Source organism: Rhamphochromis longiceps, linkage group LG10 (genome assembly GCF_057381845.1).
Source record: "Rhamphochromis longiceps isolate RC_006_pf linkage group LG10, R_longiceps_female_GT1.1, whole genome shotgun sequence".
NCBI lineage: Eukaryota > Metazoa > Chordata > Actinopteri > Cichliformes > Cichlidae > Rhamphochromis > Rhamphochromis longiceps.
Genome location: NC_140566.1, coordinates 19,377,898 through 19,388,545, shown reverse-complemented (window position 1 = coordinate 19,388,545; position 10,648 = coordinate 19,377,898). Strand labels below are relative to the sequence as shown.

Sequence of the window (10,648 nt, the reverse complement as noted above, 5' to 3'; positions counted from 1 at the left end):
AAAAAAAAAGGTCGTCTGCCAAAAACTGCACGTATTTAAACTATGAATAACTTGTTGGTCTATAATATGTGAAACATATGTCACATGTATCCCTCGTGGAGGATATCAAGTCATCTTGAGCCACAAACAACATTCGTGTAACAAGGTAGAAGCGTCTGTTTTTGGCAGTGACTTCTATATATCCTTAATTTTTCCAGTTATAAAAATCTGGTTGATATTAAAAACGTGTTTTTAAGAGTAATCTGGCCAAGAGGATAGCAGATATTGCAACAAATATAACAATAGTTCTGTAAACATACTTTAAGTGGACAAAATGGACCGGGTTGGTTATAATGTAAGTACAATAGAGGGAGTTATAAAGATACTTAAAAAAAACATCTAATTTTATGATTTGATATATAACCCCTTTGTAAACCCTGTTCACGGAGGTCTCTCTACCAAGATACGTAAAGATATTCCACATAAAAAACACAAATAAAAAACACAAAAAACACTGGATATCATTTTTTGGCACGCGATCACTTTTTGGCACAACACCGGAAACGGCGGTTTCCGTAGAAACCCAAACAAAGCTTGGATTTTTTTCAGAAACATGGCTAAAGCTAGCGAGGACTGTAAATACGCGTTGGCACGGCTGCAGGTAGAACTGGAAAAGGAGAGGGGGATGAAGTAAGTCTGAAATAACAACAGAAAGACCTTTTTTGTTTGTTTAAATAAATGTTAACTTACACACTGCAAGAATAGTATAATTTAGTTCTTGGTCGTAGAGAAATGCTTGAAGAGTCAGTGTCTGATCTGCGGAGTACCACGAGTGAACTCCAAGAAAGACTGCACAGTGTTGATGGGGAAGGTAAGCAAAATTAAAGTGACTGGTAGAATTGGTTGGTCAATTGGTTGACTAAATATCCGTGCTAAAGAGCGCTTGAACAGGTGTAATAAACTGTCTAGTGAGTGTATGTGTTTAAATGTATGTTAGCTTGAGTACTGTTTACCACATGATATTACATTAGGACCTCCAGAAAAAAAAAAAAAAGGTCAGACATGGTTCTCTTTTTGTTGTCGGTAATGTCTTCAGTCCTCAAAAGGACTATATTATGATGGTTTTCTATGTTTCTGCTGATGTATCAGGAAATGAGTGGAGGACAAGGTATGAGACACAGGTAGAGCTAAATGGGCAGCTGGAACGGCAGATCTCACTCATCCGTGAGAGACTGGAAGACATAAGAGGAAACCCTGTGGGTAAGTTCTCAGGCTTTCAAAAAACTTTACTGTGAAAGCGCATTCATTATGTTGCAGTTTTTTCACAAGTGTTTGTAAGTAACAACACTATACCTCTGTGTATAGTGTGGTTATCTTTCTCCAGATCAAGAGTAGTGTCATCTGCAAAAACTCTTTTAAATATATGAGCTCAACATTTCCAATACATGAAGCATTTGTGATGATGATGTTGCTCGTGTAAAATAGGCAACTTGGGAGGAAAATATTTATTTTTCAAATAAACTCTCTTTTTCCATTTAGTGCAATAAATAAGACAAGATGGAATACTTCCACCCATCTCGAGAAGTTTTTTTTTTCAGTATTATGCATACACACATAATACTCAAATGCTCTTGCTTTTTTTTGCAGACCGACTGGCTTCTATTCGGTCGTATGAGGACATGCCAGTGGTGAGCGCAAATGTTCATTTTCCACTGAGGGTTTGTCTTTATCAGTTTTGTTAAATTTGATATTTTTTTTTCCAAGGACAGTTTGACAAAGCGAGAGGGAGCTGCAAGTGTAAGACAGAAGCACGCGCCACAAGATAGAGCCAGAGATGCAGAATCGGTTAAAGAGAGTGGACAGCACAGGCAGAACTGTTTGGCCAGCTGCTCTCTATTCTCCTGCTGATGCAGGATGAATAAGCCAGAGTTTAATCACAGCGCTGTAATCACAGGATTACAAACCATGGGAGAGTAATACACACTAATTACAATACTTTAAGGCACACCAAAGGTTGCACAATACAGTCTAAATATGTGTGTATTTCTTAGAGCAGTGCTAACAGATGCTTATTAGTGTAACCAAGGAAACAATATTGCATACTGGAAGTCTTTAGACAAACTGAGCATGACAGTATGAGAGAGTGAGCATGTGAGAGGAATGTTATCACGATACTGTTAATATGGAGGTAAATGAAAGTGTTCTGGTAAAGTAAGCAATACAAGAGCATGCTACTATGTCTAAAGCTCTAAAGAATGAGGCTAAGAATATTTCTGATTAGTGATCTCAGTGCCTCAAATGCATCCTCTTAGTGGCATACAACTCTAACACAATTAATGATTAGGAAGAAAAAAAATGTGATCTAACCAAGCAGAAAAGAACACTTGGCTGATCCGAAGACATCAGACTGATATTCAGAGAGTGGTACTCATAGATTTCAAGTATTGCAACCTTAAAACACTCTCCTCTCAGGTGCACAATGAAAAGAAGCAGACTGTTCCAAACCTAGAAAATTGCAAAGGTCTTACTGGTCTTTTCTGGGCTATAAATCTTACCATTTCACAGGGCTAATGTGTTTATATGGTTATTAAAATACGTATGAGCTCAGTCCATTTTTGTACTCGTGTTTTCTGCATTAACGATGCTGCTATTGTTTGATCCCGTCAGGCAGCACAGTGCAATTCAAGAACAAATTGATTGGTAATTCAGCAGCGTGACACCCTCGTACTCTGTGGCCTCTTTGTCGTGATTTGTTTCTAATTAACGGGAACGCTTTGGCACAGGAAACACTGAGACAACGTCTGAAGCTCCTGACCGGGGAGAAATCTGACCTCCAGAGTCAGCTAATGGATTGTCATCTTCAAATTGAACAAGAAGGAAAGGTGTGACTCCTAGCTGTCCCTTTTGACATAGAACAGTGAGAGGGATTGTTTGAGGTCACAACGTCTGCTGTTCTACTTATGTTTTGTTTTTTTTAATTTCTTAGACAAGCAGCTTTAGTTTTTTCCAGGTAATAAATAGTTTACTTGTGAGTAGCCACCATTAGCAGTGGATTGAGAAAGATTTAGTTTTGTTTATTGTTCTGCTCAACAAAGAGAGAGATATTCGCTGAATGCTGGTTTAGCAAACGACACGTGCAGTCAGTAATCCCTGTTGCTAATTAACATTGAAGACTTGAGAAGTGCACACACAAACATACACACATTGTACCCACGAGCAGATAGATTATTGCCTGATAGAACAAGCGTGGCTCATGAATACAAATTTGTGACGGTATAGCTTGCTGTTTTTTCCAAATTTCAGGCTTTTCATAAAACCAATGATGAGAGGCGGGCATACCTGTCAGAAATTGCTAAGGTAAGCAGTCACAATCTTAAGCAAATACCCGTTAACGACTAATCCTTGACTGCTAAACACATGCTCTGGTAAGTGTTACAGTAAGTGTTATACTTCTAATGACATACTCTGCATACTGTGTTTCTGCTTTTTTCATGCAGCTCTCATTTATTCTCCTGTTATATAACAGGTCAGTCTGCTCAGGCAAAAAAGGAAGTCAAGGACTTTCCTCTGTATGTTGCAACAAAACAGGTTTCTGCAGAGCGCAAGCTGAAGTGAAACTGTGTTTTAGAGACCATAGGTCACAGTTACTGCAGCTTTACATCATGTGTCTACAGCAGGGATGTCAAACTCATTTTACATCATGGGCCACATATAGCACACTCTGATCTTAAGTGGGCCAGACCAGAAAAGTACATTTAACTGAAGATTTAATCACTGAGATGTCTTTAATGTACAAAAATGTCAGTTTAATGGTGCATTTACGTTTTTCTTCATAATAATGTGTAAAATTACAGAAAAAGGTTCTGGTAGCTCATTGCTTGCCCAGCTGTAAAACTGATGAAAATAAAGTTAAAAGTTCAAAATCTATGCACTTCTTCACATTTTTCAAAGCCTTCCAGTGAGCCAGATTTGAGTCTTTACTGGGCCAATTCCTGCCCACGGACCTTTTGTTTGACACTCCTGGTCTAGAGTGGACTTGAATTACTAATCGGTTCTCTTCTCCTACAGCTGTCATCTACCCATGAAGCTCAAAGAAGACAGTACTTTGCACAGCCACAGAGGGCACCAGAGAGCAAACAAATGAGGTCTGTGAAGCACAAGGCCCACAGATTATGGACAAAATAACATAAACTGCAGCGCAATAACATGCTTTATAGAATGAATGCAGAATGAGCTTCACTCAAAGGTTTTTATTTTTATGGTGTTTGGCTTAATTCTGATTTCACTTATTAATTTGGGAGGAAGCAATACATGTGTCACTGAAATCAGTTTTCCCTCAACTCCTTAACTGTGTATTCATGCTTGACAAACAATTCATGCTGTAAATAAATAAATAGATTCTGACATTTTCTAAGGCTATTATTGACATAATGACTGTTAGATAAAGCCACTGACATTGTTGTTTTAATCAAAGCAATTTTGGTAGATATAAATTGTACTTTTCTCCCTTTCATCTCCTGTTGCTTAGAGGGAAGCAGACTGGCAGGAAGGCAGAGGCTAATTCTAAGAAAGGAAAAGAGGGAGGAGAAGAAGATGGTGGCGAGGCCTTTGTGAAAGAAAGAGGAGGAGGTGATGGTGGAAGAATAGCAGAGAGAAAAGGAGAGAAGAAATTACAAAGGAAAAGCAGGTTACCCACGCTTAAGCACAACCCGAAGCACGATCCGTAACCCAAACTTAGTCATGTTGCTTTTGGTTATGCTTTAGTTCACATTGCGACTGATTATGTTGAAATACTGCAGTTTCTACACTAACCAGCCACTTAATTAGGTACACTTTGTACTGTCCAGTACTCAGCTGGACCTCCTTTTTCTTTAAGAGCTGCCACAATTCTTTATGGTATTGATTCAACAACCTGCTAGAATAATTCCTCACAGATTTTGGTCCTTTTTGCATCATGCAGTGGCTGTACATTTGTTGGCTGCACATCCATGATCTAAATATCCCATTTCACCACAACTCAAAGTTGCTGTACTGGATTGAGATCTGGTGATTGTTGAAGACATTTGAGTAAAATTTGAGGTGATTTGAGCTTTGTGACATGATGCAGTGTCCTGCTGCAAGCAGCCATCAGAAGATGGGTACACAGTGGTCATAAACAGATTATTAGCAACAACACTCAGGCAGGCTGTGGTGTTTAAACAATACAGCGCTGATACTAATTGACCCAACGTGTGCCAAGAAAATATCTCTCACACCATTACACCACCTCCAGCAGCCTGAACTGCTGACAAAAGGTATGATGGATCCATGCTTTCAAATTGTTTATACCAAATTCTGATGCTGCCAGCTAAATGTTTCAGTGGCAAGACTCATCTTGCCAGACGACATTTTTCCTATCTTCTGTCGTCCAATTTTTGTGAGCCCTTTTTCGATTCAGTTAAATTTTATTTATATAGTTCTCAGTCATCACAAGGCACTTTATATTGTAAGGTTGAGAGCCCACAGTAATACAGAGAAAACCCAAACAATCAGAAGGAACCCCCATCAGAACCAATTTTGAGGGAGGGGCAACCACCTGCAGCAGCTGGTTGGGGGTGAGGGGAGGGAGACAGGACAAAAGACACGGTGTGGAGAAGAGCCAGAGATTAATAATGACTAATGATTAAAAGTAAAGTGGTGGATAAACACATAATGAGCAAGAACAGGTGAATGAATGAGAATTGCTCAGTGAATCATGGGAATCCCCCAGCAACCTAAGCCTATTGCAGTGCTGCAGTGGGAGGATTCAGGGTCACCAGGCCTGATCCTAAAATCAGAGAGGGTGTCTGTCACCAAAACAAAATCAGAACCGCAAGTAAGATAGCAGTCTGAGTGCTCTATGTGGTACTATGAGGTCTTTGATATGAGATGGACCTTTAGATTTGATTCGGGATTTAACATGGAGCCAATTAAGAGGACCTAAAATGGGAGAAATACTGTCTTTCTCTTGTCAGGACTCTTGATGCAGCATTTTAGATCAGCCAAAGGCTTTTTAGGGAGTTTTTAGGACATCCTGATAATAATGAATTACAGTAGTCCAGCCTAGAATTTGTTTTTCCAGCATTACTCTGACACAGGATGTTTCTAATTTTAGAGATGTTGTGCAAATGCAAGGAAGCAGTCCTACATATTTGTTTAATATGCGTATTGAAGGACACATCCTGGCCAAAAATAGCAAGTAATACCATACTGAGGTGCGGTATTCTACTTCAGTAGCTCGTTTGCTTCAAGGTTCAACGTGTTGCGTGTTCAGAGATGCTCTTCTGGTTATTTGAGTTACTGTTGCCTTCAATTTGAAGAAGTCCATTCTCCTCGGACCTTTGACATCAACAAGACATTTTCAACCTGAGAACTGCTACTCATTGGATATTTTCTCTTTTTCTGACCATTCTCTGTAAACTCTCAAGATGGTTGTGTGGGAAGATCCCAGTAGATCGGCAGTTTCTGAAATACTCTCTGGCACAAACAACCAGGCCACATTCAAAGTCACTGAAACCACCTTTATTCCCCATTCTGATGCTCAATTTGAACTTTGGCAGATCAATTTGATCATGTCCATATGCCTAAATGCTTTGAATTGCTGTCGTGTGATTGGCTGATTAAATATTTGTGTTAACAAGCAGTTCAGCTGGCATACTTAATAACATGAATGTGAATGTATTTCGTTTTTTCTGTCCATTTGCTGCAGTTGGTATTGTGTTTTTATTTTTGTATTTTTTTTTTCATTTGATAAGGTAACCACAGTATTAACCTGATGTCAAGCTATAAAAGGCTACATTCACAACAAAGTGTGGGCTTAGTGTTTTCTTACGTGTTTCTTTGAACAAGGAGATGAATTATTTAAAAAGAGAAATGTTTCAAATATGGGTTTTTAAACTTTTGTGGCTAAGGCCTTTATTTCAGGACAGGAAACAAGCTGAAGGCTTTGAGTCTAGTGTGCTACAAGCCTGCCAAGTTGAACATTTCTTGTGTCACTGCAGTTTTTTTTAACACCTCCTACGATTCACATTACGTATGCAGCACCACATCACCGCTCTCGCTGTTTGTAGTTTCTCCACAGAGCAAACAGTCACCCATGTCCCACCTACTGACCACCTTTTCAAATGTGGGTGTCAGAAAACTCTATCGATATGAGATGAAGTAGTGAATAGGAAAAAAACAACAAAAAAAACAAACACCAGGAGTACTGCTTCAGTTGTATTTGTGAAACGTGTAGGATGGTTTCAGTTCTTCTCAGCCTTGCTGAATTACATTGAATTAAAACAAAATCACAAAGCGGACAACATGGTGCCATAGGCATAAATTGTATAATTTAATTTTTTTGTCCTGTCCCTGTAAATCCTCTGAAAAGTATCGCCTGATCAGCTCGAGTCCTAATGCTTCAATTTCCACGGGAGGAATTTGTTTATTGAGCTGGTATTTACTTTTTGATATGGCTGACTTGGTGTACGCTTCTAAGTGTGATCCACAACAGCTTGTTTATCTTAGATTCATGACTTCATTTAGACATAGCCAGTTCACATCGCCTCATGAAACACTGAGCACATTTGCAGTGTACCACTCTCTCCTTCTAACTAGTCTCTAGTCTTCTGCCATCTCAATTTCACGTATAAGCTTTTTTAATTTATTACAACTCAATGCGTCTTGCCGATGAATCACACAGCCACAGAGGAACTACCCAAATATCTTCTCCTGACAGGTGAAAGAGAATGACAAATCACAACAGCGACTCTCAAAACACAATGATTCACAATACTGCTGCATTACTATGCTAATTCATTTGGCTCGCGCACTTTTGTGGTAGCACACGTGTTCACACACCCTTCTGTGTAGTGTGAAAGCATTGCATCAAAATACATTAATCACAGGTTGTAAATTGAAAGCAGGTTTTAATTACTCCAGATGAGACTTCAATATCAGTTATCAGTCCATAAATCCATCCAATTGAGCTTCAGCTTCTTTATCATAACCTCACAGAAGTGTATTTGCAGAAGTGTTCTACATCGTGCCTTTTTGTGTTTTTCTAACATTTGAATGAAAACGTGGCCGTTATGCACATTGCTGAGAAAAGGAGCTTGGCATAAAAATATGTTTTTATGATTGTAAAACTGTCCACTTACATACATAATATACAAATAAAATCATACATGCCCACATGGAGGCTTAAAAGTCTTAACCACACACACTTCTCTTTATATCTGCTACGAGTCATGCTGTGCTACGCTTCAAGAGTTGGCCTCTATGAAGAATTGAAGAAATGAAGAACTTACCTAATTAGTATGGATGCAGTATTTCCAAGCTTATTTCATTCTGATTTTGTTCCACCCGGTCTGTAATTAGTCAGTGGCACTGGTGACACAAATGTAGATGGAAGCAATATATGTTTGAAATGCTTGATTACTATGAAATGCTGCTTGCTAACTGCAAGATACTGTATGATCCTAAGACAAACAGAGCTGCTTTCACAGTGTACCTCACATTTTGTCAGTTCTAATATCAGATATGTTTGTTTTAAGTCTACCACAACACCAAAATCCATTTCTCTGCGCTCTCATCTGTTATTTGAACAAAATGTGGAAATTTATAAATCTGACATATCTGACTCTCTTTTGAAAATCACATTATGTCTGAGAGTGTCATCTCCTCTCTGTTTGTGACGCACACCAAGTCCCCAAAATAGAAAAAAAATTGTGGGTGTGTTTTTTTAAATTATTTTATTTTAAATGTATTTATTTGTCTTTCACTCTCACACAGTAAAGAATTCATGGGCACTCACAGGCCACTTTATCAGGTACAAGTACTGGGTTGGACCCACATTTACACACATTGCTCTCAACAATGCTTATTTTGTTGTGGCGCAAATTCAGCAAGGTGCTGGACACGTTCCTCTGAGAGTTTGTACCATATTGACAGGATAGTGTCACACAGTTGCTGCAGATTTATTGGTTGCACATCCATCATAACCTCCTTAAACTACATCCCAAAGGAACTTTAGTGGACTGAAATCTGGTGACTGTTGAGGACATTTGAGTGCACTGAACTCATTGTCATGTTCAAGACACCAGTTTGTGTTGATCTGAGCTTTGGGACACGGTATGTTATCCTGCTGGAAGGACCCATCTTCTGATGGAAGCAGCCATGAGAATATGGGAGCACTGTGGTCATAAAGGGATGATCATGGCTAGCATGGTAGGCTGTGGTGTTTCATTATCACACACAAAGACACAGAGAAAGACTCTGTATTATTACTGATGAAAGTGACATCATCAAAACATAACGCTGTAAATAAAATAAACGAATGGCAAAGATGTGAGAAATTGACGGCACCTTCTTGTTCTTCTTTTTTTTTATCATCATCACTGGCACATATAAATGTTAGATAATACGCACATGCATGTGTGTGGTTCATTAGTGAGTGGTGGAGTGGGATTTTTGTAGTCTCTGGAGTCTATGATGTAGGTCAGTGGTCTTTATCTCTTCCTGCACTGTGAGACTGGTTCCTGTCTTAACCTCAAATTTCAAAGCTCATAGGAAGAAACGAGACAGAAGCATCATTTACATCTCTCAGTTCTCTGCGTTGATGAATTCAGTGTAACTGAACCTCTTTTGAGCTCATCCATACATTTAATTCCCAAGAAAAAAAAGTCTTCATACAGCAACAACAGTAAGTCATTGTAGAAGAAATACAGCATGTGGGTTTGTGTATAGAGTTAAAGTATTACATAACAACCCACGTGCAAATGTGGGTTAAACACAATGCTGCATTTACGATCAGTTAAGCTATAAATAATGATTTATGTGAAATATGAGGAGGGAATTAAACTGGAAAATAATCACAGAAAAATATCTGTTTTCTCTCTTTACTGAGCACCACAGTGATGATTTAAAATGCCACAAAGCAGGGTTGACACCACCATCCACCCACCTCAGTTGACGCGTGCTTTTGAGGGGCTGGGTGGGGGTGCAGGACCAACATCCTCCCCAGCACGGGTGGGAAGCGTGTGGTTGCATCCTAATGAGGGGTGGGGGCGCCGAATGAAAATCACGACAGAGTGACGTGGAGGAGGAGAGAGAAAGGGTGGGTGTAAAAAAAAAAAACAGAAAAGAGAATGGGAGGGGAAGCAGCTGCTACCAAGTCCATTTCCAGTCCAGCCTCTGCTGCTTGCTTTCTCACAACGCGCACACAAGCACACACACGCACGTATTCACTGGTTTGGTGTGGTGGGGCACATCAACCGGACAACAAAGAGACGCACAGGGGGGGCTCACACACTGCAGCCAGGACAGCATCACATATCACCGGCGTCCAGTGTCAGGGACGAGCGCACTGAACTCCTTTCTCACATCTGCTGGGAATTAAAGCGTCAGTCAGACTGGAGGTGACCGTCACAGAAGCGTTAATTGCTCGCGTAGGTAAGCCTGAGCAGTTGCTTTTTAAAATTATTATTATCATCTCATACCAGCGTGATTAACTGTTTTATTTGTGGTTTGCTGCAAAGTCTTGAAACACACTTTTATATGTTTTTAACGAGTCTTTTTGGGACTGCAGAATATAACCTGGCATATTTTAATGATGGGCATCTATAACGGGACCGCGATGTTGTGTTTTAACTCCGGCCCAGGAGGGATG

The 10,648-nt window shown here is 39.6% G+C and overlaps 2 protein-coding genes across 8 annotated transcripts in view; both read left to right on the top strand.

Annotated features, from left to right (window-relative positions):
* Positions 1–581: 581 nt before the first annotated feature.
* ccdc169 (coiled-coil domain containing 169) lies at positions 582–5,533 on the top strand. Of its 6 annotated transcripts, none has more exons than XM_085420759.1 (8): positions 582–669; positions 768–850; positions 1,129–1,239; positions 1,627–1,667; positions 2,763–2,861; positions 3,283–3,336; positions 4,048–4,124; positions 4,508–5,533. In XM_085420759.1, the coding sequence occupies exons 1-8, from the start codon at positions 593–595 to the stop codon at positions 4,704–4,706; spliced, it is 741 nt and encodes a 246-aa protein (XP_085276885.1). In that variant the 5' UTR covers positions 582–592; the 3' UTR covers positions 4,707–5,533. The 6 variants fall into 6 exon arrangements, with proteins under 6 accessions (XP_085276885.1, XP_085276884.1, XP_085276889.1 ...); XM_085420758.1 differs by having other exon boundaries at positions 1,627–1,697; XM_085420761.1 differs by having other exon boundaries at positions 587–669; positions 755–850; positions 1,627–1,697.
* Positions 5,534–10,199: 4,666 nt separating this feature from the next.
* The window catches only part of dclk1a (doublecortin-like kinase 1a), a 47,659-nt gene continuing 47,210 nt past the window's right edge, over positions 10,200–10,648 (top strand). For both annotated transcript variants that reach the window (XM_085420748.1, XM_085420750.1), the window contains exon 1: positions 10,200–10,431. The gene's annotated coding sequence lies outside the window, so the exon portion shown is untranslated. The remainder of the gene's footprint in view (positions 10,432–10,648) is intronic.